Source organism: Chiloscyllium plagiosum, chromosome 28, assembly GCF_004010195.1.
Source record: "Chiloscyllium plagiosum isolate BGI_BamShark_2017 chromosome 28, ASM401019v2, whole genome shotgun sequence".
Classification (NCBI taxonomy): domain Eukaryota; kingdom Metazoa; phylum Chordata; class Chondrichthyes; order Orectolobiformes; family Hemiscylliidae; genus Chiloscyllium; species Chiloscyllium plagiosum.
In genome coordinates, this window is record NC_057737.1 from 43507702 (window position 1) to 43534251 (window position 26550).

Sequence of the window (26550 nt, forward strand, 5' to 3'; positions counted from 1 at the left end):
GACTGGGACAACATTACTATTATAGGACAAGCCAAACAGAGAACAGCCAGGGAATTCCTAGAGGCATGGCACTCATCCACAGATTCAATCAATAAGCACATCGACCTGGACCCAATATACCGACCACTGCAGCGGACAGCTGGAACTGACAACCGGAAGCGGCAGATTCAAACCACTACAAATGCCGGAGGAAAGATCACAGAAGCGCTTCACAGGAGGCTCCCAAGCCCTGAAGATGTCACCTAGACAGGGGACAAAACGTCTGCAACACAAATTCCCAGCTCGGCGAACAGAACCACAACAATGAGCACCCGAGCTACAAATCTTCTCACAAACTTTGAAAACATATTTAACTTGATTTTCTGTTGGATTGCTTGACCAGACTGAACATCAGAATATGGATTGAACACAAATCATTTGCAACTCTTTGAGAAAACACTACTGAATCCAAATTTGCCAATTGCACTCACATTATTCTGCTGCATATTGTCAGGACTGCATTGTTCCATTTCAGGGCATGGGGTGGGGTGGGGGGATGAGGTTAAAGGTACGCACGGGAGAAATTGAAGTCATGGACATTACACACTTTCTTTCAGTCATTAGTACATCGCATGGATATAACTAGGGAGAGGTTGGCGATGTGTTCCAGACTTGGTCTTTGGAGGGGAATGTCTTGAGCATGGAGGACCATTTGGGGTTGTGGTGGGGGGCAGGGGGTGCTGGAAAACAGCACATCTTTTAAGAATCGGAAAACAAATGGAAGACTAACTTCTTTGCTCGCGTGCTTTTACTCCACCCTGACACGTGGTGCGACCGTGAGCGACTGCCGACAGATTCCGCAGAGTCACTGCTGAAGTCTGACTGGCTTGGAGAGCGTGGAGACCCTTTGTGAGCTGGTAGGGTCGGCTTCCGTCGGCTTGAGCCCCTATGTGTGGATGCTGACCTTGACCTGTGCTTTGCATGCCTGCCCTCGGTGGAGGATCTCCTGCTGCGGCCTGGGGACCTGGACCTGAAATGCCTGGAGCCATGCCTCGACTGCTTGGAGTCCTTGGCCTTGGGAGATGTCGACGCAGATCTGGGTTCTGCTCCTGGTGACAATGACCTGGAGTCCGTGCTCTGTAGCAGGAGAGAAAGACTAAACTTAAAGCCACTCTGACACAATAACAATGATATTTCAATTCTTGCCACATCCCTAAGACACAGCCTACGTCAATAGTTTATCTAACACAGTCCTCTACAGTGCAGCTCATGCAAGATTTTGCATGCAAACCAAAAATTAATTCAAAATAACAAACCTGGAATGGGAAAATAAACAAAAAATTAACCAGTCAACCGAAGATTAAGAAGGAACAGAATGGAATAATAAATAAATTAAAGAGTGAGCTCAATAGATCGCTGTATTTTTGAGGAAAGGACAAAGATTTTTTTTAAACAATTCCTGGTTTTAAAATAAAACAAGGTGAAGATAGACAACTTGACTGAACAGCACAGAAATGGAAGGCAAAAATTGAAACAAAAATCCACAAATGTATTAATTATCACTCAAACAAAACCCTCTGAATAATACTCTGTTTTCTTTTTGTGCTTTTCCTGCAGAGAACTGCTCATCTGTCATCAGCGACCCAGATTATTAATGTATTTTTTTTGTACCCCCGTTTGGTTAACATACACTTACCAATCAGGTAGCATTTCCTCCATTAGTAGGTAAGGTGTGAGGAAAAAGGGAAAAGCGGGGCAACATAAGTGCATCATTAGAGTCACAAAATGCAAGAGAAAAAAAGACACAAAAAAGCCCTTTCCAAGTAGTGAAATATGAACAATGTATGAAATTAAGAATGTGCAAAGGAATTTATTAATAGTACAATAATGCAACTGCTTCAAAGCCTGAGTACTGATGCACTAAAGTAAGGCCAGTCTGGGGTCTCTGGGCTACCATTCCACAAAAGGGACATTTATATGTAAATATATACCTGTGGAATGTCAGATTTTACCTGTAAAGTTTCGGACAAGAGGTTATAGGAGACAAAGTGAAAGGCAGTATGTCTGCCGTTCCTTAAGTGCAGAGAATGAGCCTCTCCCAGTCTCTGTGACCTTTAGCATTCTTCAGGGCTGTACAGTGATGGGCAGAGGACTAGGTTTTCAGCTGATGTTAAGAACTGGTGTGTCCAATCTTCCCCCTTCAATTTTCAGTTCTGAAGTGTCAATCAGGTTTTGTACTTTGGTGTGGGGGAGTGGGGAGGCAATTGGATAGGAACTCTCCAAATTATTTTGATTTTGACACATTTCTCTTAAGTGTGGAATGGATATTGTTGGAAAAGTATGCTGGTTCCCTATTTTCTAGCCAGAGCTTAAGTTGGTGTAGTTTAAACCAGTTTCTTTCTTTGTTTTCCTGTTTAATTTGAGCCTTTTTGTAACTGCTCAGTATCTACCAATACCCTCATGGTGGATACTAGATTGCATAGGATTTCAATCTCTTTGCAATAAGACAATAGCATTTTTTTACCACGGCCATAAATCACACTGGCCATTTGAAAAGCACCTTTACTGCAAAAAAAAATTAAAATCCCAAGGTGCCACACAGAAGAAAAGAAGGTGGCTGAGATCTGACTACACTGTACTGAGCCCAGCTGAGTTTTGGCTACCCTTACTGTGTGATTGTTAATTACTGCATTCCTGTAATGTTCTCCCATGTCAATGTGCACTTTGTGGTTCATTATAAGTGACCTGTAATCACACACTCAGATGAAGGTGTTGTGACAGCCATAAAGCACATTTCTCATTCTTCCTAGCATTTACTTTAGCTTTATCAGACCATTAAAATGACCACTATTTGGCTTAAGCACTTTATGATGTTGACTTCTGAGCACAAATAACCTGGTTTTGCAGGTAACATTTTAAAGTGTGCAATGTTTCATGTTTCAAATCTAAATATTTAGTAAGGAGATCAATTTTACTACTAACTTCAAACGAAGTAATACTTGATAACCTTTGAATAGATTTTATATTCTAAAATAATTATAGGAACAACTTTTAAATTTATTTTACATTAAATTCTAACCCCAGCCCCCCCATCCTTTAGAACAGTTTAACCTATTGGTACTGTGTGTTGGTCTCAATCAAATGCGTACTTCATCTAGCCACTGTAGGAGTGGAGGAATGGGGGAGACCATGTGAGCAACCCATGGGGCTCCACCTCTGCTTTGTGTCTCCCTCTTTAACCCTTTTGGCATGAGTGATATCAACATAAAGATTGGAGAATCGGTAGGCAAATGTTGGCACTTAGATCATTAATACATTGTAGCATAGTCACTTTAAGACTTTGTTATTGCATACTAAACTTCTTTAAAAAGAGGCAATTTATACACTCAATGCTAATTAGATTTTCAAATTTACATGAATGTAGACTAATTTGGAATCAGGAAAGCCATCTTCAGACACTGTAAGTGGATTGCATGATGGAGCAAACCCAAGTTTCTCATTAGTAGTAATACTCCAAAAAGAGAGCTCACTTGAGTTATAAATTCTTAAAGTTATTGATTGTCACTATAAAAGAAAGAGATGAAAAGAAATCAATTTATTTTTGAAGAAACAAACTGTTAACAGGGAAAACAGCACTGGTTTAAAGGATAAAATGGGCCTGACTTTGTGAGGAGATTGTGTTTTCATTCCCCTCATGGTTTAGTGTTTTGTTGTGACTCATCAGATAGACCATTGCTATTCTTGACCATGCTTCCAAGAGGTGCCATGATCCTGTTACAGTGACCATTTTCTCTTCTGGTTTTGCTCTCTTTCTCCTTCACTAGGGCCAAATTTAATCATCAGTTGAGAACATAACTAAAAAAGTCAACTCCACCATGTGAGGACATGTATTACAAGGTGACTATTCCAACCTTTTGTCTACTTGAGCTTCAATTTCCCATTTACGTAGTGAATCCAATGCTCAACTTTAATTTTATAATTCTGTACATTTCCTTCACACAGTCAATGAGTTTCGTGAATCACTTTACAAATTCCATCAGTCTTATGATTTGATTTCAGCTCAATTATTCACGGAACTCTTGTGGCTCCTGACATTGTGAACTCAAAAAATGTTAAACAATAAGTATCACGTCAGACAACTGGCCTTGCATTTACACAATGCTACAGTCAATTATCGATGAGTTTCCCCAAAATATTCAAAGAGGGCTAGTATCAAAGTTGCTGAGGAAAAATGTATTCTCTTGATTACCGTTTTTTTCCCAAACTGGACGTTATGTTTTCTAATCAGTGATGGGAACAGGACAAGGACTCCATTTCTAAATAACCCTTGTGTGGCTCATTTTCCAAAAGGACAGTAGAAAATGGAGGCTAAAGGTCAAAGGTTATGAGGGATGCTCATTATAGTCATATCTCACCCATTGCTTTTTCTCTATAAATTGAGTTTGTTTAAAGAAAATGACCATGCAGAGGTGCCCCAAGCAGGGAACTGAAGGGACTATGATAGCAATGATTCTGCTGAAGAACTGACAAAACACCCAAACGTCTTATATGTAAATATGGCCTTTGTCTTCTTTGATTTTTTTTTCCTTTTTGATTTCTGCAGCTAGACAGGAACAAACAGCCACTATGTTCAGGGACACCATATATGTTAGTACAGCTACCGACAAAATAAAAACAGAGCAAAAGAAAATGATTTAAAAGGCATCATTCATGGATTAATGCTACAAACAACACAGAGATGCATCTTAACAACTCTACAGAACATGAAGGTCGGAAAAGAAAATGAATCCAGAGCAGGGGCTAACTGGAGATTTTATAATGAAACAGACAACCAAAGAAGTTTCTTTTTTAAATAAAAAGCAACAAAAAAAAACCCAGAAAATGGAAATCAAATAAGATTTAACTTCAAGCCAGGGTGCTTTAACAGACTCATCTGCAGATGTGTTGCGTGCCAAGGCAAACAAATACCTACCTTCCAACCACAGATAGGAGTGCAATAACAAAAGAAAACAATATCTCCACATTGGAGTGCAGTATGGGAAAGAGACAGTGACTCTTTAGTAATGTGCCATTGACTTGATGCTAAGTGTTATTTTTTTCCTCTATTGTTCTTTATGCTCAAACATTGCAGCCATGATGTTTCATATGCAAAAGGTTCAGAAACAAAAGAATCTCATTAAACATAAATGTCCAATCACGTGCAGTGCAGTAACTTTACATGACAACTGACTAAGGAAAACAGAAAATGCACATTGGATTATATACACAAGGAAAAGCTCACAGGGAGGCAAAAGCACACAGAGCAGGAAGGGAAGCTGTCAATGAAAGGAATGGGTGGCAACCAGAACACCCTGTAGATATTCTGTCTTCAGGCTCATTAACCCTTGGAGGACTGTTTGAACATTTTCTTGTTAAAACTCACCATTCTCCCTATCTCTAGCCAAACAAAATGTACATCAATCCAATTTCCCTGAATGCAAACTTCACATCATGCCAATACAGGGTAGGGCTCTTTGGTACTCGTAACCAAAACTTACTCTGCCAAGCCTAATTGTACAAAGTCTAATATAGACAAGGTGGCGAAAGGCCGTCCTATAAAGGGGGAAGTTCAAAATGGATTTTTTTTTCCATCATTTGCATAGTAATCTGACAGCATAGGTTGTCTGCCCATTACAGAAGTTGCCTGTAGTTTATTCTGTTAAAATGTACAAACTGGCAGGATTTAGAAAGAGATAGTGGTTTGCGCTGGCACAGGCTTGACCAGACAGTGATGCTCAAAACTTTCTCTGTTCTTCTTACATGAAGTTTCCCTTCCTAAGATATACCGATCAAATGTAAGTGAAGCAAAAACTTAGCTTAATATTGTGAAAATGCAAAACATTGAGACCTGTGTTAGAGGGTTTCCTATGCTTTTAATTATAAATACCACGTGTTAACATCAAAATGATGCTTGTTGAATTTGTTTTGGCTTTCCAAAAGAAAATGTGCAGTACTCAAAGGGTTAATAGCCGTCACACTTGTAAAAACTGCAAGAGAAGTCTGGGGAGGCTATTAAATAAAGGGATTCAGGTAGGTCTATGATGTTACAGAAACACACATTAGTAGTTCAGAATTGTTATCAATCCTCACCTTGTGAAAAACTGGGACAGGATTGGCATCTTCAATATTAGCTTAACAAATATTTCTGGGATGTGGGTGCCATAGCCAAGGATGTCATTTATAGCTCACCCTTAGTTTGTGTAAGAAGAATATGGGGGACCTTCCTGTTGAGGTGTTGAGATGATGGCTTGCTAGGCCAGTTAAGAATATTCCAGAGTATAGTTAAGAACACCTGAGGTGGTGTGTGGGACTAATGTCAGATTTAGAAATGATTTGGTAAAGATGGCAGGTTTCCTTCCTTTAAAGAATGTGACTGAACCTATTGGTTTATTTTCAGCAACAATCTAACTGCCTCATGGTCACTTATTACTAACTACACAAGTCATTTAGGGGTCTATGTTTGTTATCATCATTGCTCTTCAAAGTTACATTGCTTTGTTACTTATGTACATTGTGATATTACCATTTGAAACTTGTGCAACGGACCAGAGGATAGTGATTCTATTTAAACTGGAAATTGACAAGCTTTTTTTAAAGTTACTTCTACTTCCATCCATGTTTATCTGCTGAATGTAATGTTAATAGCCCTTCTCTTCTTCAGTAAAGTTTTTAGATGTCAATTGTATCCATTTATTCCATACATACCTACATGTAATTCGAGGTGGGGATTGAGGGGAGGGGGGGGGGTGTTGATTAACTCAGTTGGCTGGATAGCTAGCTTGCGATGCGGTGTGATGCCAACAGTGCAGTTCACTTCCTGTTCCAGATGACATCACCATGCATCTTCTCATCCTCATCCCTGCCTTCAGTTAAACCACTACCAGTTGTCCCTCTCTACTGAGAGAGCAGCGCTATGGTCTTGTGGGACTATGGCAATTTTACCTTTATTTGTAATGAACTATGCCAGCATTGGCTTTAATGTTGCCAGTACCATGTGAATTGAATAACTGGAGAATCTTGATGGAAGATGGTATTTTTAGCAGCCATGCTATATGTCTGTGCAAGCGAGAGTGAGTGGCCCATTAACTCACATCACCAACTTAGGGATGAGCTGGTGATTATGGTCACTCTGCTATCATGCTTATTATTTCTATGATGTGAATTTGTAAAGCTGAAATTACTGTTAGCAAACTATGAAAATAACTATATTTGAGACCTTAATGTATTTTTTACAAATACTATAATTGGAACTTCTTCCCAAAATTAATTTCCATTTGGATCACTGTGCTAACATTTTCAAAAGTTACCTCTTGGGTTTCTAAGGGAGATTTCTGAGATTAAACTGGTCAACATTAGATTAATGACTATCATTAACCTGCTTATCTTGATGCAATTTTTCAAATAGTAACTGTGTTAAAAATTAAAAACAATTGTAAAGAATTTCAATTTGATTTATTTTGAAACCAAATGGTTTGAACCAGAAATCCATTTGTGTTGACCAGTACAGAGAATGATCTTTAATAAAATTAAGAATAATTTTAATATGCACTTGAACAAAGCCAATGTTTTCTACCTAGGTTCCGTGCAGTAAATTGGCTTGATTGATGTACGTTAATTTGTAAATGATTTCACCACACTTGTCTTATGTTGCTTTGTAATTGCACAGGTACTTAGCAATCTGTTTGTATCAAGTTTGGTTTTGGGTGAATAACATTGTGATAATAATGACTGGGTAGCAGAAACTAAAACTGCACTGACCCCACAGTAATGCATGCAAGTCCTGGGCCATGCAGGGTGAAGGACTGGGCTGGGTTCAGCTTGCCACATGAAGGAACTGACTTGATGTAATAGACAAATAGGAATAGCTATTTTCAATTTCACGTTCGCTAGCAGGTTTTAGGTATGTTGAGAGGAAAACACATTGTCAAATTGTTACATGCCCTAATTTTTCAGACCTGTGGCCAGTATCGTCCAGAAAATTAGACCAATAGGAAAGTTTTGCGGCATACCAGCAGACACTCACTGAAAGTACCACATTCACATGAGACGAAGATCTTCCTGCTGGCCACCAGCAGCTATAAATAATATTTGTACTTCGTGTTTTGTAAAATCTATAAAACCTTGAACACCCACTGAATATTTTTCCTGCACTACGCAGGATAAAGGTGGAAATTGGTGTGTTTCAGCAAAAGAAATCAGACTATAATTGGCTGAGCCACATTGATTCAAAGCAAATCACCCACAACAATCAATAACTATTACCTTACCTGCAAGGAGTCATGGAATAACATAAATAGATACATTTCAGTTAGCACTCTACTTGATGGAAAAGGAAAGCGATCAAATCTCTTTTATGTTTCATTTTAATCCCATGCGGATTCCAAATCATATCCTTTAAAAATCCTCTTGTAAAGTCTCTCATCAGTTGGTATTTGAAGTGGATTTGTCTCCATTGCTTCAGCCCCCTCGTCTATGACTGATATGGCACCTTTTGAATCAGATGTCTAAGAAAAATCCAAGAAGAGAACCCAGGAGACGGGAATTTTTGGAACTGGACTCAGATTTCCCTCTCAGGATGTGGATATAGTGGTTAATAATCTTGTAAGTATCAGTTGAACAAAGTTCAGACTTGAGCCCTAATTCTACACCCAGCATATACTTGTGAGGTTCTGCCCCTGACTGCAAGTGGCAAACCTGGAATGAGGAGTTTTCAGATTTAGCACTCCCAGAAGGGACAAATGGATTTAGCTTTTGACAAGATTTGAAATGGGTTTATTGTGTCTGTTCTGTTTCTTCATGCAAGTCTCAAGCCTTAATGTTTGAGGCTTGCATAACTGTATTATGCAATTATATTTTCATGTTGGAGATTTTTGAAGATGTTATTAACAGAATAGATAAGGAGGAGCTAGTAGATATGGCGTATTTTGATTTTCAGAATACTTGATAAGATCCCATACAGGTTACCATAGGATTGCGGGTAATATACTGGCATAGATTGAGGACAGAAGACAGAATAGGAATAAATGGGTGATTCTCCTGTTGGCAGGCTGTGACTAGTGGGGTACATAAGGATCAGCCCCCAGCTAGCCTGCAATCTACATCAATGATTTGGATGCGGGGATTAAATGTAATGTTTCAAAGTTTGCAGATGACACATACTTAGGTGGGAAATTGTAATGTGTGGAGGATACTAAAAGGCTAGGGTTGGGGTTGGACAGGTTGAGTGAGTGGGTTAGGATATGCAAATGGACCTAATGTGGAAAATTAAGAGGTGACACACTTTGGTGGGAGGAAGGGAGGTGGCAAAGTATCTTTAAATAGTTAAGAGATTGAGAAGCGCTGATTTCCCCCAAAGCGACCTGGGTGACCTTGTTCACAAGTCATCGAAAGGTAACAGCAAGCAATTTGGAAGGTAACTGGTATGCTGGTCTTTATCACAAGAAGATTTAATTTGTGGGCGGCACGGTGGCACAGTGGTTAGCACTGCTGCCTCACAGCGCCAGAGACCTGGGTTCAATTCCCGCCTCAGGCGACTGACTGTGTGGAGTTTGCACATTCTCCCCGTCTCTGCGTGTGTTTCCTCCGGGTGCTCCGGTTTCCTCCCACAGTCCAAAAGATGTGCAGGTTAGGTGAATTGGCCATGCTAAATTGCCCGTAGTGTTAGGTATAGGGGTAAATGTAGGGGTATGGGTGGGTTGCACTTCGGCGGGTCGGTGTGGATTTGTTGGGCCGAAGGGCCTGTTTCCACACTGTAATGTAATCTAATCTAATCTAAAAAAAATCTAATGTAATCTAATCTAATCTACAGGAATAAAGATGATTTGCTTCTTTTCTGCTCCGTGGTCTAGTAATAGAGAAGCAGGCTAATGTGAATTCAATTTTAAAAAGAGAACAAATCGTTATATAAGATAATCAGAGGGTTAAATCGCGTGGACAGTGAGAGCCTTTTTCCTCCAATGGAGATGGCTAGCATGAGGGAACATAGCTTTAAATTGAGGGGTGATAGATATAGGACAGATGTCAGAGGTAGGTTCTTTAGTCGGAGAGTAATAGGAGCGTGGTACACACTGCCTGCAACAGTAGTAGACTCGCCAACTTTAAGGGCATTTAAATGGTCATCGGATAGGCATATGGACGAGAATGGAATAATGTAGGATAGATAGGCTTCAGATTGGTTCCACCGAGGGCCAAAGGGCCTGTACTGTGCTGTAATGTTCTGTTTTATTGGCCACATGGTGACTTTATAACCACTTGCGATTATTGTAAAAACTAATGGCTCACTAATGTCCTTTCAGGATGGAAATTTGCCATCCTTACCTGGTATGACAGGTAAGGATCTCTACACCGCTGAGGCGATGCTGCCTGACCTGCTGTGCTGTTCCAGCAATAAAGTTTCAGCTTTGATCTCCAGCGTCTGCAGACCTCACTTTCTCCTGGTATGACATATACATGACTCCAGAACCACAGCATGTGCTTGACTCTGAAATGCCTTTGAAGTGGCCCCAACTACTCAATTCAAAGGGCAATTAGGGATAGGCAATAAATGCTGGCCCAGCCAGTGATCCTCACATCCCATGAATGAATTAAAAAAAAGATCCTTGTTAAGACAGCACTTGGGATATTGAGTTCAGTTTTAATCTTCTTATCTAAGGAAGGATACGCTTGCCAGACAGGGAATGCAGAAATGGTTTACCAGACTGGGATGATGGGACTGTCCTATGAGGAGAAATTCCCTGGAGTTCAGAAGAACGGGAGGTAATCTAATTGAAACATCTTCTTAATTCTGAAGGAGCTAGAGAGATTGGATACAGAAAGGATATTTCACCTGGTTGGGTGGGAGGGCTAACCTAGAACCAAGGAACACATTCTCAACATAAGGGGAAAGCTATTTAGGACTGAAATGAGGAGAAACTATTTAACTCAGAGAGTGGTGAACCTTTGGAATTCTTTGCCCCAGATAACCATGAAAGATCAGTTTTTAAGTTCATTTAAGATGGACATCAAGAGATATATGAATGGCACAGCAAACAGGTTGAAGGGGCTGAATGGCCTACTCCTGCTGCTATTTTGTGTGGTCCAGAATTTAAATCCAGCAATAGTGAAAGGACGGTGATATAGTTCCAAGTCAAGATGGTGTGGCTTTGAGGAAAACTTGCAGGTAGTAGTGTTTCCTTGTATCTGTTGCACTTTTCCAGCTGGGTAAGAGAGATCACAGATCTGGAAGATGCCATCAAAGAAGGCTTGGTGACTTAGTGCAGCCTTTCCTGTATATGATGTACACTGTTGCCACTGAATATTTGAGCAGTGGATGGGTGCCAATCAAAGTGAGCTGTTTTACCCGAAATGATGCAAAGGTTTGGCAACCTGTAGATGATGGGCAAGTTTTTGGGAATGCGGACGTGAGTTACTTGGTCCAGAATTCTCGGCCTTTGACCTGCACTTGAGTGACAACTGTCTGATAAGCAGTACCAGACTGTTCTGGGAACTCCTCAGCATAGCCTCTACTGAGAGGGTGAGGCAGGACAGTTGGTTGTATCACTTCTCTGCTACTGTATTGAGGATTGGTTGGATAGATCAACCAATGGGTACTGACTGCCATACTTAACAAAATTTAAAAAAAACTAGAAATGGAATTGAGATTTATTTTCCATAAGCACCTTTCCAAATTGTTGAGGCATCAGCAGACCAACTAGGGCATTATTGGTTTTAATTATTACACGATCTTTGCAGTTTCTATGTTCCTATCTACCAGTCTCTGCGGTTATGTAATGTATGTTCGAATTGTTTCAATCAATGACTATCCACATATATTTGCTCAGGTGGTTTTTTGGTACTGATGAAAAAATATAAAAGAGGCTTTTTACAACTCTACGTTGGAAAACACCTGGTTGGGAGTGAATTGCTTATTGACCTTGATCAACATCACTTTTGGGGGGGTGTGATTTGTCCGATACTCTTACCAAGTGCTTGCAGAAATTTATTGAACGAGATTTCTTTCAAAACGGAAGAGGAGAAACTGCAAACTGAAGAGTCTACCATTGGAATACGGGCATGTTGGTACACTGGTGTATTGGAATACAAAACACTGGCATGTTGATTCACTGACAAATTGCAATAGTCATGCAACACTACTAGATCCTAATATCTCAGTTAATTATCAAATTACTGGGCTGCAGAATGACCATCCTTACTCAGACACCTATGCAATAAAGAACAAACTGAATAGAGCTCCTTGATAAAGCATTCTGGTGAGGCCTGTATAAGGAGAAAGTAAGGACTGCAGATGCTGGAGATCAGAGTCGAGAGCGTGTTGCTGGAAAAGCACTGCAGGTCAGGCAGCATCAGAGGAGCAGGAGAGTCAATGTTTCAGGCGTAAGCCCTTCATCAGAAATGTGGGGCAGAAGGGGGCTGAGAGATAAATAGGAGGGGGGTAGGCAGTCAGAAAGGTGATAGGTAGATGCAGGTGGTGGTGGTGGTGATAGGTTAGATTAGATTAGATTAGATTAGATTACTTACAGTGTGGAAACAGGCCCTTCGGCCCAACAAGTCCACACCGCCCCGCCGAAGCGCAACCCACCCATACCCCTACATTTACCCCTTACCTAACTGGGAGAACGTGCAAACTCCACACAGTCAGTCGCCTGAGGTGGGAATTGAACCCGGGTCTACGGCGCTGTGAGGCAGCAGTGCTAACCACTGTGCCACCGTGCCGCCCTCTATGACTGAAAGGTCTGAAAGGAGAGCGGAGTGGATAGGTGGGAAGGAAGATGGACAGGTAGGACATCTCAAAACGGCGGAGGGTTGTATCTGAGATAAGGTGGGGGGAGGGGAGATGAGGAAACTGGTGAAATCAATGTTGATGCTGACTGGAGGGCCCCAAGGCAGAAGATGAGGCATTCTTCCTCCAGGCGTCAGGTGAGTTGGATTTGGTGGTGGAGGAGGCTCAGGACTTATATGTCCTTGGCAGAGTGGGAGAGGGAGTTGACATGGTCAACCACAGGGTGGTGGGGTTGTTTGGTGCATGTGTCCCAGAGATGTTTTCTGAAATGTTCCGTGAGTTGGCATCCTGTCTCCCCAATATAGAAGAGACCACATCAAGTGCAATGGGTACAAGACTTGAGGTGCTTGCATGTGCAGGAAAATCTCTGACAGATGTGGAAAGATCCTTTGGGGCCTTGGATGGAGGTGAGGGGGGGGGTGTGGGTGCAGGTTTTAAACCTATTGCAGTGGCAAGGGAAGGTGGCAGAAATGGCAGAAGATGATTCGTTGTACCCGGAGATTGGTGGTTGAAGATGAGGACCTGAGGGGTGCCTATTCTTGTTGTGGTTGGAGGAGTGGGGTTCAAGGGCGGAAGTGCGGGAAGTGGAGGAGATGCTGGAGGGATTGTTGACCACGTGGAAGGGGAAATTGCGGCCCTTGAAGTAGGAGGCCATCTGAGGTGTTCTGGGGTGGCATTGCTCCTCTTGGGAGCAGATATGGTGGAGGCGGAGGAATTGGGAGTAAGGGATAGCGTTTTACAGGAGGGGTTTGGGAGGAGGTATAGTCCAGATAGCTGTGGGAGTCAGTGGGTTTGGAGTAGATATATGTATTGAGTTGGTCGCTGGAAATGGAGATGGAGAGGTCCAGGAAGGGGAGGGAGGTGTCTGAGATGGTCCAGGTGAATCTGAGGTCAGGATGGAAGGCATCAACATCGATTTCACCAGTTTCATCAGCTCCCCTGACCCCACCTCATCTTAGATCCAACCACCCAACTCTGCACTGCCCTCTTGAACTATCCCACATGTCCATCTTCCTTCCCACCTATCCGCTCCATCCTCCACTTCGACTTATCACCATCACCCCCTAACTGATCCACCTGTAGTCTTCCAAGCTACCTTCCCCCAGCTCCACCCCCCTCCTATTTATCTCTCAGTCCCCTTTTTCCCATGCCCCCACATTCCTGATGAAGGGCTTCTGCCCAAAATGTCGACTCTCTTGCTCCTCGGATGCTGCCTGACCTGCAGTGCTTTTCCAGGTCCCACTTTTTGATGACAACTGAGGTCTGTATACGTCTCAAACACCAGTAGCATCAGGGGAATGATCCATATCTTATGCCATGAGCATTTTAAATACCACCTCATGTTCCATCAAATAAAGTATTATCTGTCATGTACCCAGGGAAATAATATATCTGTCTGCCGTTCCAGTTATTGAAATACATTTGGTACAGAATACCATTTCACAACTTTTTTTTTAGGCATACATCAGTACATTGAAAATGGTGGCAGATGAGGAATTACCAATAAAATTAGTGATTTCTATCTGACTGGCTGTAGCCCCTGGATACTCCCTTCATTCACTATCATGTGCCTTCAGATGGTTTCTCTTGTATTTTGCTTCACAGTAAATGAACGATGGATTACATGAAGCACTAGACCATGTGACCCTTTCCTCCCTTGCACTGAAATGAGGCAAATAGGTGTTGCATAATGCATTAGTGTAGATGTAATGTTATTGGGAAAGGCTGCCAAGCCAGACTTCTGCATTTCCCCAGAGAAGACTGTTGTTTATTAGGGTGCGAGGACAGAATGCTCTCTGTTGAGCCGCTGTTGCAAAACCAGTTGGCAGCTCATGACAAAAAATGTCTGCTCCATAGAATGATAGAGGAGGCCATTTAGACCATCATTTTACCCAGATGACATTTTGGAAGAACTATCTAATACGTTCCACTGCTGTTATGCTTTACCCTCAGCCTACAAAGTTTTTTTTCATTTTCAAGACTGCAAGAGCATTTATCGAAATCTCGTTTTGCACTTTTTTTTAACCTACTTCCAAATCCCTATTGAGCGCACACTCCAGAGAATAACAATTCCTGCTGTGGATTGTTTCTTATCCTAGTCTCTCCCCTGGTACTTGTGCTTTGTCAGTGGAAAGAATCCTTTCTCATTTACTCCATCAAAACCCTTCAGAATTTTGAAGATCACTATTGATTTTCCCCTTAACCTTCCCTCCCAAAGAACAATCCCGAATTACTTATTTCACAAATGCCAAAAGATGCAAAATGTCACTTCTCATGTTTAGTAAAAAAATCGAATTTTTCTGACTAGGTCTACTTTAGAATTCACTTTAGCTCTCTCTATATCTCTACTTTATAAGAGTCTTCAAATTATACTCCGTTGAATTCATCTCCAGTTCAGTCTACACTTTCCAGAATAGTGAATGCTATTTGTAGGGAGTGAAGGGAGCTCTACACATTCTCTGCGAAATTACAGCCTTTTGGAATTTGGGTTCTCGAGTGCTTTATTGCTACAAGTAATTATTGGTATTTAATGATTGCACAATGCAGCTCAGATGGAAATGAGAAATCGAAAACAATGGTGGACAATGGAGAGCACACACAAGATTCTGAGCAGAAACTGACTTCACAGCTCCCAGAGAGACCAAGAAAAAGAGAGAGAGAGAAAGCAAAAGAAAGAGGGAGAGATAAAGCAGAGAAGGGAAGGAAAAGATTACGTACATCCTGTGATCTGTCTGGAGGATGCCTGTGCCTTGGACTGTGCCTGCCATTCCACGAAGCTCCCTTGTGCCCGTTCTGCCTGGGAGTCACTGATCTTTTGTGCCGGGCTCGCAGCGGGGATTGATTGGGACTGGATCGAGCACAACATAGCTTCCGCCCATTAGTATCGTTCCTGGGGCTCTGCCTGGGCACAGCACTCTGCTTGTTCTTGTTGTATGATGTTCTGCGCTCAGACGGTGGGCTGTGGCAGCTGGGAAAATCAGAAAAAATAATCAGTGACTTTGGTTAGGTGGGACCAACAGGTCCGCTTCCAGCAAATCAACCGCGACCACTTTAGTCAATGAATTCAATTCACGTCGACTTGTGATTTTCAGTGATGTTTTTGCAGTGTCTCACCACTGGGCTGTTTAAATTGCAGTTTCAAAATGGCATCAATTATCTTCTTTATGTGAAACCATTTGAGCCATAGAGAGCAGAACTGAAGAAACCATGAATGTCATTACAGACAATTAATTTTCTTTGGGGGTGAGCTGAACCTGAACCCCTTGGAAAGACGGTGGAACATCAAGTCAAGAGGAAGAAGGAAGATTACTTAAGGTTGAAGAGGCAAAGATCAGACAGGGCTCTAGAGGGTTACAAGGTAGCCAGGAATGAACTGATGAGTGGATTTAGGAGAGCTAGAAAGGGGCATGAAAAAGCTTTAGTGAGCGGGATTAAGGAAAACTCTAAGACGTTATACACTTATGTGAGGAATAAGAGGATGGCCAGAGTGAGGGTAGAGCCAATCAGGGATTGTGGAGGGAACTTGTGCCTGGAGTCGCATGAGGTAGAGAAGATCCTTAATGAGTAGTTTGCTTCAGTACTGACTGCTGAGTGGGACCTTCACGTTTCTGAGGACAGATACATTAGAACAGATTGATGATAGGAAGGAGGATGTGCTGAAAAATTCAAAAACATAAGGATAGATATATCCCCTAGATCAGACAGGATATACTTGCGGAACGTTTCAGAGAACACCTCTGGGACACATTTCCCCTCCCCCCACCTTGTCTCAGTCAAATCCCTCGAACTCAGCACCGCCTTCTTAACCTGCAATCTTCTTCCTGACCTCTCCGCCCTCACCCCATTCCGGCCTATCACCCTCACCTTGACCTCCCTCCACCTATCACAATTCCAACGCCCTTCCCCCAAGTCCCTCCTCCCTACCTTTTATCTTAGCCTGCTGGACACACTTTCCTCATTCCTGAAGAAGGGCTTATGCCTGAAATGTCGATTCTCCTGTTCCTTGGATGCTGCCTGACCTGCTGCGCTTTTCCAGCAACACATTTTCATCTCAGACAGGATATACCCTAGCTTATTAGAGGAAGCGAGGGAAGAGATTGCTGTGCCTTTGGCAATGATCTTTGCATCCTCACTGTTCCCTGCAGTAGTGTTAGATGATTGGAGGTTAACAAATATTATTCTCTTGTTCAAGAAAGGGAATAGGGATAATCCGGGAATTACAGACCAGTCAGTCTTATGCCAGTGTTGGGCAAATTATTGGAGAAGATTCTGAGACAGGGTTTATGATTACTTGGAAAACAATAGTTTGATTAGAGACAGTCAACATAGCTTTATGAGGGGAAAGTCATGTATCACAAGATTTATTGAATTCTTTGAGGATGTGACAAAACACATTGATGAAGTGGATGTGGTATACATGGATTTTAGCAAGGCGTTTGCTAAGGTTCCCCATGGTAGGCTCATTCAGAAAGTAAGGAGGTATGGGATACAGGGAAGCTTGGCTGTCTGGATACAGAATTGGCTGGCCCATAGAAAACAGCGGTGGGTGGTAGATGGAAAGTATTCAGCGTGGAGCTCGGTGACCAGTGGTGTTTTGCAGGGGTCTGTTCTGGGACCTCTGCTCTTTGTGATTTTTATAAATGACTTGGAGGAGGAAGTGGAAGGGTGGGTTAGAAAGTTTGCCGATGACATAAAGGTTGCTGGAGTTGTGGATAGTGTGGAGGGCTGTTGGAAGTTGCATCGAGACATTGACAGGATGCAGAACTGGACTGAGAAGTGGCAGATGGCGTTCAACCTGGAAAAATGTGAAGTCATTCACTTTGGAAGGTCGAATTTGAATGCAGAATACAGGGTTAAAGGCAGGATTCTTGGCAGTGTGGAGGAACAGTGGGATCTTGAGGCCACATTCATAGATCCCTCAAAGTTGCCACTTTGCCAGGTTGATAGGGTTGTTAAGAAGGCATATAGTGTGTTGGCTTTCATCAGCTGGGGGATTTAGTTTAAGAGCTGCGAGGTTATGCTGCAGTTCTGCAGAGTCCTGGTTAGACCATACTTGGAATATCGTGTTCAGTTCTGGTTGCCTCATTATAGGAAAGATATGGAAGCTTCAGAGAGAGTGCAGAGGAGATTTACCAGGATGCTGCTTGGACTGGAGGACATGTCTTATGAAGAAAGTTTGAGGGAGCTAGAGCTTTTCTTGTTGAAGAGATGAAGGATGAGAGGTGACTGGATAGAGTATTCAAGATGTTGAAAAGCAGAGATAGAGTGGATAGCCAGAGACTTTCATCCCAAGGCAGAAATGTCTATCACGATGGGGCACAATTTTAAGGTAATTGGAGGAAGGTTTCGGGGAGATGTCAGAGATAGGTACTTTACCCAGGGAGTGGTGGGTGCATGGAATGCACTGCCGGCAGTGGTAATAGAGTCAGAGACATTAGGGATATTTAAGCAACTCTTGGATAGGCACATGGAAGGGAGTACAATGAAGAGTATGTAGGTTAGTCTGATCTTAGAGTAGGATAAAAGGCTGTCACAACATCGAGGGCCAAAGGGCCTGTACTGTGCTGTACTGTTCTATGTTCTATTTTCAAGTCTTCTTGCCTTAGTCTTTATGCTTCCCTGACTTGAACTGAAGGTCAAATTGGGTGTAAGATAGGAGCCCATCCAAATTCTACCAATGGGGTTCGGCTAAAAATTCTTGCCCCACAAGCTGACACAAATAAGGTCTATTTGACTTAGAGATAGTGACAGCAACAGGTCAGCCACTGAGAATTCTGCAGCAATGAGTTCATCTCCTGACTCCTTAAAGCTCGCCCACCATCTACAAGGTTCAAATCTTCCATCACATTGATGGAATACTCCACAATTGCCAGGAGGAGCACTGCTCCAAACAACATTCAAGACACTTAACAATAACAAAGCACTACTTGATCAATGTTCCAACCACCTCCCTGAACATTTACTTCCTTCACCACTGACGCACAGTGACAGCAATGTACATCATACACAAGGTGCACTGCAGTAACTCACCAAGACTCCTCAATTGTACCTTCCAAACCTTCTACTATGTAAAAGAAGATAGGCAGCACATACATAGGAAAACCTAACAGATCCACCACCTGAAAGTTACAGCAAAATTATTTTGCTGTTGGACATCTAGGAATGGGAGTTGGTTGTTGTTCTTTTCCTCCCTGGTAAACCTGATAGTGGTAAGTGTACTGTTGATGAGGTGGTGTGTTTTGCTATTGGACAAAAGACTGGAATTTATTTTTATTCATTCAAGAGGCCCCAACAAGATTCTGCCAGTTAAATAGACATTCATCAAAGATTAACCCATAAAAAAATTGCTTACAAATTCTAGGAATTAATCATAATGGAGAAATTTAACAACATTCTTTAAAGTGTTCATGAAGATCTGTAGCTTGGGTTGTGGATGAGGTAGTTGCTGAACTCACTGAGTTGCTGGATTATCTGCAGATGTTTCGTTACTATACTGGGTAACATCATCACTGCGATTTCCAGGAAGTGCTGTTGTTCTGTCCCGTTTGGTTTTTACATGGGTCCGGTCTGTTGTGGTGAGTGTCACTTCCAGGTCTTCTCTGCAGCGGTTTGTACACCAGGTCTATTTCTATGTGTCTGTTGATGGCCACCCACTTTGTCTTCAACGGCCAGATATACCAACAAGTCAATGGCACACCAATGGGCTCTCCCATCTCAGGATTAATAGCAGAAACAGTCATGCACAGACTTGAAAACACAGCCCTTCCCTGATCCAATAAAAACTATGGATATGATACGTGGGTGACACATTCGTCATCACCAAATGTACTAGACTGAAAGAAATACTGAAAGAAACACACCATCTCATCAACAATATACTCACTACTATCAGGTTTACCAGGGAGGAAGAGAACAACAACCAACTCTCATTCCTAGGTGCTATGGTGGAACAGGTGACCAACGGAGGATTTACAACCAAAGAATACAGGAAACCCACTCACACGGACCAGATCCTCAATTACTATAGCAACCACACCAACATCCACAAATGGACCCGTGTCAGGACACTATTCAAAGGAGCAGTGGTACACTGCAACACACCAGAACTGCGCAAAGACTAAGAAGAACACTTACACAAAGTCTTTGTTAATAATGAATACCCCATCAGCTTTGTCTGCCGATGACAGACACTGTCCCAATCAACACACTGACCACCCTACCCTATGTGAAGAACACATCTGTTACAACACTGGGTATTATGGTGGCACGCCAACCAACAGCCACACAACACCTGCTACTTATCAGGACTAAGAATCCCATACCACAGTACGCAGGACCAATGTGGTATACAAAATCCTTTGCAACAACTGGAACAAGCACTACATTGGACAAACAGAATAGCAACTAGCTACTAAATGACACGATCCACTCTTCCTTATCTCCGTACACATAGACCAAGGGGGCCATCAATTCAACTATAACACAGTTACTACCCTAAGACAGGCTAACCAGAGACATGCAAGAGAGTTCCTGGAAGCCTGGTCTTCAACCAAAAAGGCCATTAACAGATACATAGAGATAGACCTGGTCTACAAACTGCTGCAGAGAAGACTAGGAAGTGACACTCACCACAACAACTGGACCAATATAAAAACCAAGTGGGACAGAAAAACAATGCTTTGTGATAAGTTGCACTGATGCTGTTACCTATGAAATGTCTGCACGATAACCCAGCAGCTTGGCGAGCTAACCAACTACCTTAACAACATTCTACTTCTCAGGGCTAATTCATTTTTAAACATTTTCTTGAGGGATGTGGGTGTCACTGGCTGGGCCAGCATTTAATGTCCATCCCTAGTTTCCCTTGAGAAGGTGGCTGTGAGCTGCCTTCTTGAACTGCTGCAGTCCATATACTGAAGGTTAACACATATTGCCCTTAGGGAGGGAATTCCAGGATTTTGACCCAGTGACAGTGAAGGAATGGTCATAGGTTTCCACATCAGAATGATGAGCATTGAGAGAGGAACTTGTATGTGGTGGTGTTCCCATGTATCTGCTGCACTTGTTCTTCTAGATGAAAGTGATCATGAATTTAGAAGGTGCTAAGGATCTTTGGTGAATTTTTGCATTGCATCTTGGTTTTCCACACTGCTGCGTCTGAGCATCAGTGGTGGAAGAGATGAAATGCTTGTCGATGTGGTGCCAATCAAGCGGGTTGTTTTGACCTGGATTGTGAGAGGCTTCTTGAATATTGTTGGAGCTGCACCCATCCGGGGAAGTGGGGAGTATTCCATCACACACCTGACTTGTGCCTTGTAGATGGTGGATAGTTTTTGGGGTGTCAGGGGGTGAGTAACTCGCAGAAGTATTCCCAGCTTCTGACCGGCTCTTGTAGCCACTATGTTTTTGTGGAGAGTCATCATGTTTCTGGTCAATGGCAGCCCAAGGATGTTGATAGTTTGGGATTCAATGATGGTAACACCTTTGAATGTCAAGGGGCAGTGGTTAGATTGGCTCTTGTTGGTGATGGTCATAGCCTGGCATTTGTGTGGTGTGACTCTTACTAGTCACTTGTCAGCTCAAACCTGAATATTCTCCATATCTTTTTGCATTTGAACATGGACTGCTTCAGTATCTGAGAAGTTGCAAATGGTGCTGAACATTGTGCAATCATTGGCAAACATCCTCACTTCTGACCTTAAGATGGAGGGAAGGTCATTGATGAAGCAGCTGAAGATGGCTGGGCTGAGGGCACTACCCTGAGGAATGCCTGCAGAGATGTCCTGGAGCTGAGATAACTGACCTCCAACATCTTCATATGTGCGAGGTATGGTGCTAACAATCAGAGAGGTTGTTCCCAGTTCCCACTGACTCCAGTTTTGCTAGTCGAAGAGTGTGGCACTGGAAAAGCACAGCTGGTCAGGCAGCATCCGAGGAGTAGGAGAATCGACGTTTCGGGCATTAGCCCTTCATTAGGAATGAGGTTTGTGGGCCAAGGGAGCTGCGAGATAAATGGGAGGGGGGTGGGGCTGGGGAGAAGGTAACTGGGAACGTGATAGATCTTCCAGTTTGCTCGGGCTCCTTTATAGCACACGGTTGAATGCAGCCTTGCTGTCAAGTGCTGTCACTCTCATCTCACCTCGAGAATTCTGTCTTTTGTCCATAGCTGAACCACCGTCATAACATCAGGAGCTGAGTGACCCTGGCGGAACCCAAACTGGGCATCACTGAGCAGGACATTACTGAGCAGGTGCTGCTTGATAGCACTGTTAATGACTCCTTCCGTCACTCTACTGATGATCAAGAGTAGACCAATGGGGCTGGGTTGGATTTGTCCTACCTTTTGTGTACAGGACATTCCTGGACAACTTTAGGGATTACTCTGTGAGACAACTCCCCCTGTGTGAGCACTAGTCCCCAGATGTTATGAAGGAGGACCTTGCAAGGTCAACAGGGCTGTTTCTGCTGTGGTCTTTTCTGGTGCCTAGGCGGATGTCCACTGGTGTGACTGGCTTCATTTCTTTGTTGAGACTTCATAGCCATTGATCACAACTGAGTGGCTTGCTGGGCCATTTCAGAGGGCAGATGAGAGTCATTGTTGTGGGTCTGGAATCTAAAGTAGGTAAGGATGGGAGATTTCCTTCTTATATTAGTGAGCTATGTGCGTTTTTCTGATAATTGATAATGGTTTCATGTAGATGGTTTCAATGAATTCTTAAGTCCAGATTTTTAAATGAATTCAAATTCCAGCATCTGCCGTGGCAGGATTCTAACCTGCGTACCCAAAAAGTCAGCTGAGTTTCTAGATTATACCTCTCAGCCACTGCCTCCCCAGTTTAGCAGTGGTTAGTATTCACTTTGTCATGAAACATCCAATTACACCTTACTGAACAAAGATTACAGCTTTATAGGACTTCTATTGGTAAAATATGAGAGTGGAAAGGGAGAAATTCTCACCAAATCAATGGCCTTCATGATTGCCAGCTCTTGGTGATTATGCTGAGGGATTGGATAATGAGGAGTGCACAATGCAGCCCCTGGCAGAACATTGAATGGCAGACTGAAACTTCAGGATATCCAAATTAATCTTCGCTTGCTTAAATCATGGACTTGTGATCATATTCAGAGGGATAATGATGGGGAATGTTAACAGTTCACTGTTTCAAATTCTGCAAATCCAGACTAATATAATTTGAGTATATTTGCATTATTTTGCTTTTGGTCTTTTTTTTTTCTAAATTAGATTTTAAGACCATTAGATATTGGAACAGAATTAGGCCATTCAGCCCATTGAGTCTGATTTGCCATTCAATTATAATTGAAATGTTTCTCAACCCTATTCTTCTGCCTTCTCCCCATAACCTTGATCCTCTTACTAATCCCCTTAATATTCCTTTTACTAATCCCTTTATTCCATTCACCCAAACTGTTGCATTGGAATGGAAAGTAAGGTTCTGGTTCTGTGCTTAAAGTTTGATGCAGTGAAGGTACAACCTGAACAGAAGAAAATACAACCTCAGCCTCAGACACCAACCATAATATGCTTCTAATTTTAAGATTTTGAACTTGGGTTCCCTGGCACTTCCTGCCTTTCAGTGTTCTTTGATACTTTTCCTTTGCTTGATGAAATTAAGCCCACTGTATGTTGTTCCAACAAACCTTTTTGTTAATTAAAAGTGAACATATTTCCCATGGTATAGGACACAATACAAGGAGGATATCCCCTATTATATCAACACTTGCATTAACAACAAAATTACAGGAATTGAAGAAAGTGTGACATTTACAGGAGATGAGAGTTTCAGCAAGGCAGTTTAATATAGTATTGCACACACGGATCAACTCCAACTGCAGTCTTCAGATGAAGCAAGGTCAGATAAGGGGTAATAATTGAACCAAGCTGAAAATGTGTTGCTGGAAAAGCGCAGCAGGTCAGGCAGCATCCAAGGAACAGGAGAATCGACGTTTCAGGCATAAGCCCTTCTTCAGACTTATGCCCGAAACGTTGATTCTCCTGTTCCTTGGATGCTGCCTGACCTGCTGCGCTTTTCCAGCAACACATTTTCAGCTCTGATCTCCAGCATGTGCAGTCCTCACTTTCTCTCGAATAATTGAACCAAGATGCACACCTACATTTGAGTCCTCAGAATTCAGTCCTATTTTGAAATCTATACTTTTTATTGTTATTGTTACAAAATACCGCAATATTATAATGTCATTATTCACTTACAATAGATAGACTTGGACAAGTGCATGCTGGCACAATGTAATGTCTGTTTTGAAGTAATTTTATACAACACCAAGATATCATATAATAAATAACAAACACTGTAGCAATTTTGGAGGTAGAGATGGGAGGAAAATTGGCTGATACTTGCTCATCAGCGTGTTCAGTGATGTTATTGCACATCTCTGGAGCTTGAACTAATGGGACTTGAACCCTGACTTCCTGGCTCAGGGGGTAGGACACTAGCTCTGACCTATTTGTTAATGAAGGTTTAGGAGATGTAAAGGAGGATGTGTCGCAATAGAATGCAAATCCTATACAAAATATTTATGGGGAAATTCCTATTCTAAATATAGACACAGGACGTTATAGTGGAATAGTCTTGCCAAAAGTTAAAGTCATGTGAACTCCCTTCCTAACAGCATTGTGTGTGTCCCTGTAACCTAAAAAAAAGGAAGGGATTCAAGTAGATGGCTTACCAATTCCTTCTTCAGGCTAGTTGGGGATAGGCAATAAATAATGGACTGGACAGCAATTTCCTTTGAGTGAGCTAAAGATCAGGAAGCTATTATAGGCAGTCTGCGGCTAGACAAATGATTGTTTTAAATACTATCTTGACAAACTTTTGGTTTTAAAAATTTGTTTACAATGTTTTGTTATATCCACCTATGAATAAGGAATGGATAGTGCGGAAAAATGAGGAAACAGACTGCACCTGAACAATTCAGCATTGCAGCAGAATGAAATACACTAACCTGCTCAGAGATTTGGAGGAACTGTGTACTGAAGATGCAGAGATGCTACGAGAGCTGCAGCAACTCCGTCCTTTGTGTGACTTCCGTGGTGGTGATTCACTGGGTGATCTATTTAGGAAAGGAGTAATGTATGAGGTGTCGATCATTACAAAACAAAATTCTTCCATGACAGTGGAATCAACAAAGGGGATTCAGGATAATAAGAGACTGTTAATGATATAAAACAGGAATAGGCTATTCAGCAAATCAAAGTCTGTTCTATTATTTTATTGGGTGGCACAATTCTTATTCATAATATCAAAATGTGATTCACCATTATAAAGATCACCAGAAATATCATCAAAGATTCTTCATATTATTGTGTAAATTGGCTTCCATGTTTGTCAAGTCCCTATGAACATTTTATATTTTTTCTGCCAAAATGGGCAATTTCGTATTTTCCCATAATATACTTTATTTGCCAGAATTTTGCCCATTTACTTAACCCATCTTTATCCCTTTATAACCACCTGAGATCATCTTCACAACTTATTTTCCTGTCTATCTTTGAGTCACCAGCAAATTTTCCAATCATATCTTTGGTCTGCTCATCTACAGCATTTCTATAAATTGTCAAACTTTGAAGCCCCAGCACTGATCCCTTTGACACATAAATTGAACGGATTGCTGGACTATCAAACAAAGAAGTTGGATATCTTGCCAAATAGAATATTAACTCATTCATGACTCCTCTGTTTACTGTTAGCCAGCCAATCTTCAAGCCATGATAATATGCTGCCTCCTCATATCAACAGCTTCTATTTTCCACAATAATCTTTGATGTCGCTCTCCATCATAGAGTCAGAATCATACAGTATGGAAACAAACCCTTCAGTGCAACTTATTCATGCTGACCACTTTTCCCAAACTAAAGTTGTTCCATTTGCCTGCATTTGGCCCACATCCCTCTGAATATTTCCTATTCAAGTACCTGTCCAAATGTCTTTTAAATGTTGTAATTGTACCCACCTCTACCGCTTCCTCTGGCAGTTCATTCCATACATGCAACACCCTCAGTGTGAAAAAGTTTCCCTCAGGTCTCTTAAAATTTTCCCCTCTCACTTTAAAAGTATGCCCTCTAGATTTGAATTATCATACCCAAGAGAAAAGACCTTTGCTATTCAGCTTATATATGCCCCTCATGATTTTAGAACCCTACTTTCGCCCCTCAACCTCCAATGCTTCAGTGAAAAAAATCACAACCTATCCAGTATCTCCTTTTAATTCAAACCCTCCAGTTCCAGCGGCATCCTTATGAATCTTTTCTGTATCCTTTCCAATAAATAAGATCCTTCAGGGTGACCAGAACTGTTTGCAGTACTCCAAAAGTGGCCTCCCTAATATCCTGGGTGGACAAGCAAGACGTTAGAAGAACACAGCAAGCCAGGCAGCATCAGGAGGTGGATGTCCTGAATAGCCACAACATGACGCCTAACTCCTATACTCAATGGTCCGACCAATAAATGCAAATGAGGCCAAGGGCCTCCTTCACCACCTTGTCTACTAGTGACGCCACTTCCAAGGAACTATGCACCTGAACCCCTCGGTCTCTCTGCTCAACCCAACCCAGGGCCCAAACATTAACTGTTTAAATCCTGCCCTGGTTTGTCTCACTAAAATGCAACACCACACAGTTAGCTGAATTAAACTCTACCTGCCACTCTTCAGCCCACTGGCTCAACTGATCGAGATCCTGTTGTACTCTTAGATACCCTTCTTCACTGTCCACTATA

At 42.1% G+C, this 26550-nt stretch overlaps 1 protein-coding gene across 8 annotated transcripts in view; it reads right to left on the bottom strand.

Annotated features, from left to right (window-relative positions):
- The window catches only part of srrm3 (serine/arginine repetitive matrix 3), a 772181-nt gene that overhangs the window by 32334 nt on the left and 713297 nt on the right, over positions 1-26550 (bottom strand). For all 8 annotated transcript variants that reach the window (XM_043718790.1, XM_043718791.1, XM_043718787.1 and 5 more), the window contains 3 exons: positions 24779-24886; positions 15515-15764; positions 770-1116 (listed from right to left, as the gene is read on the bottom strand). In XM_043718790.1, coding sequence (XP_043574725.1) covers positions 770-1116; positions 15515-15764; positions 24779-24886 — 705 coding nt within the window. The remainder of the gene's footprint in view (positions 1-769; positions 1117-15514; positions 15765-24778; positions 24887-26550) is intronic.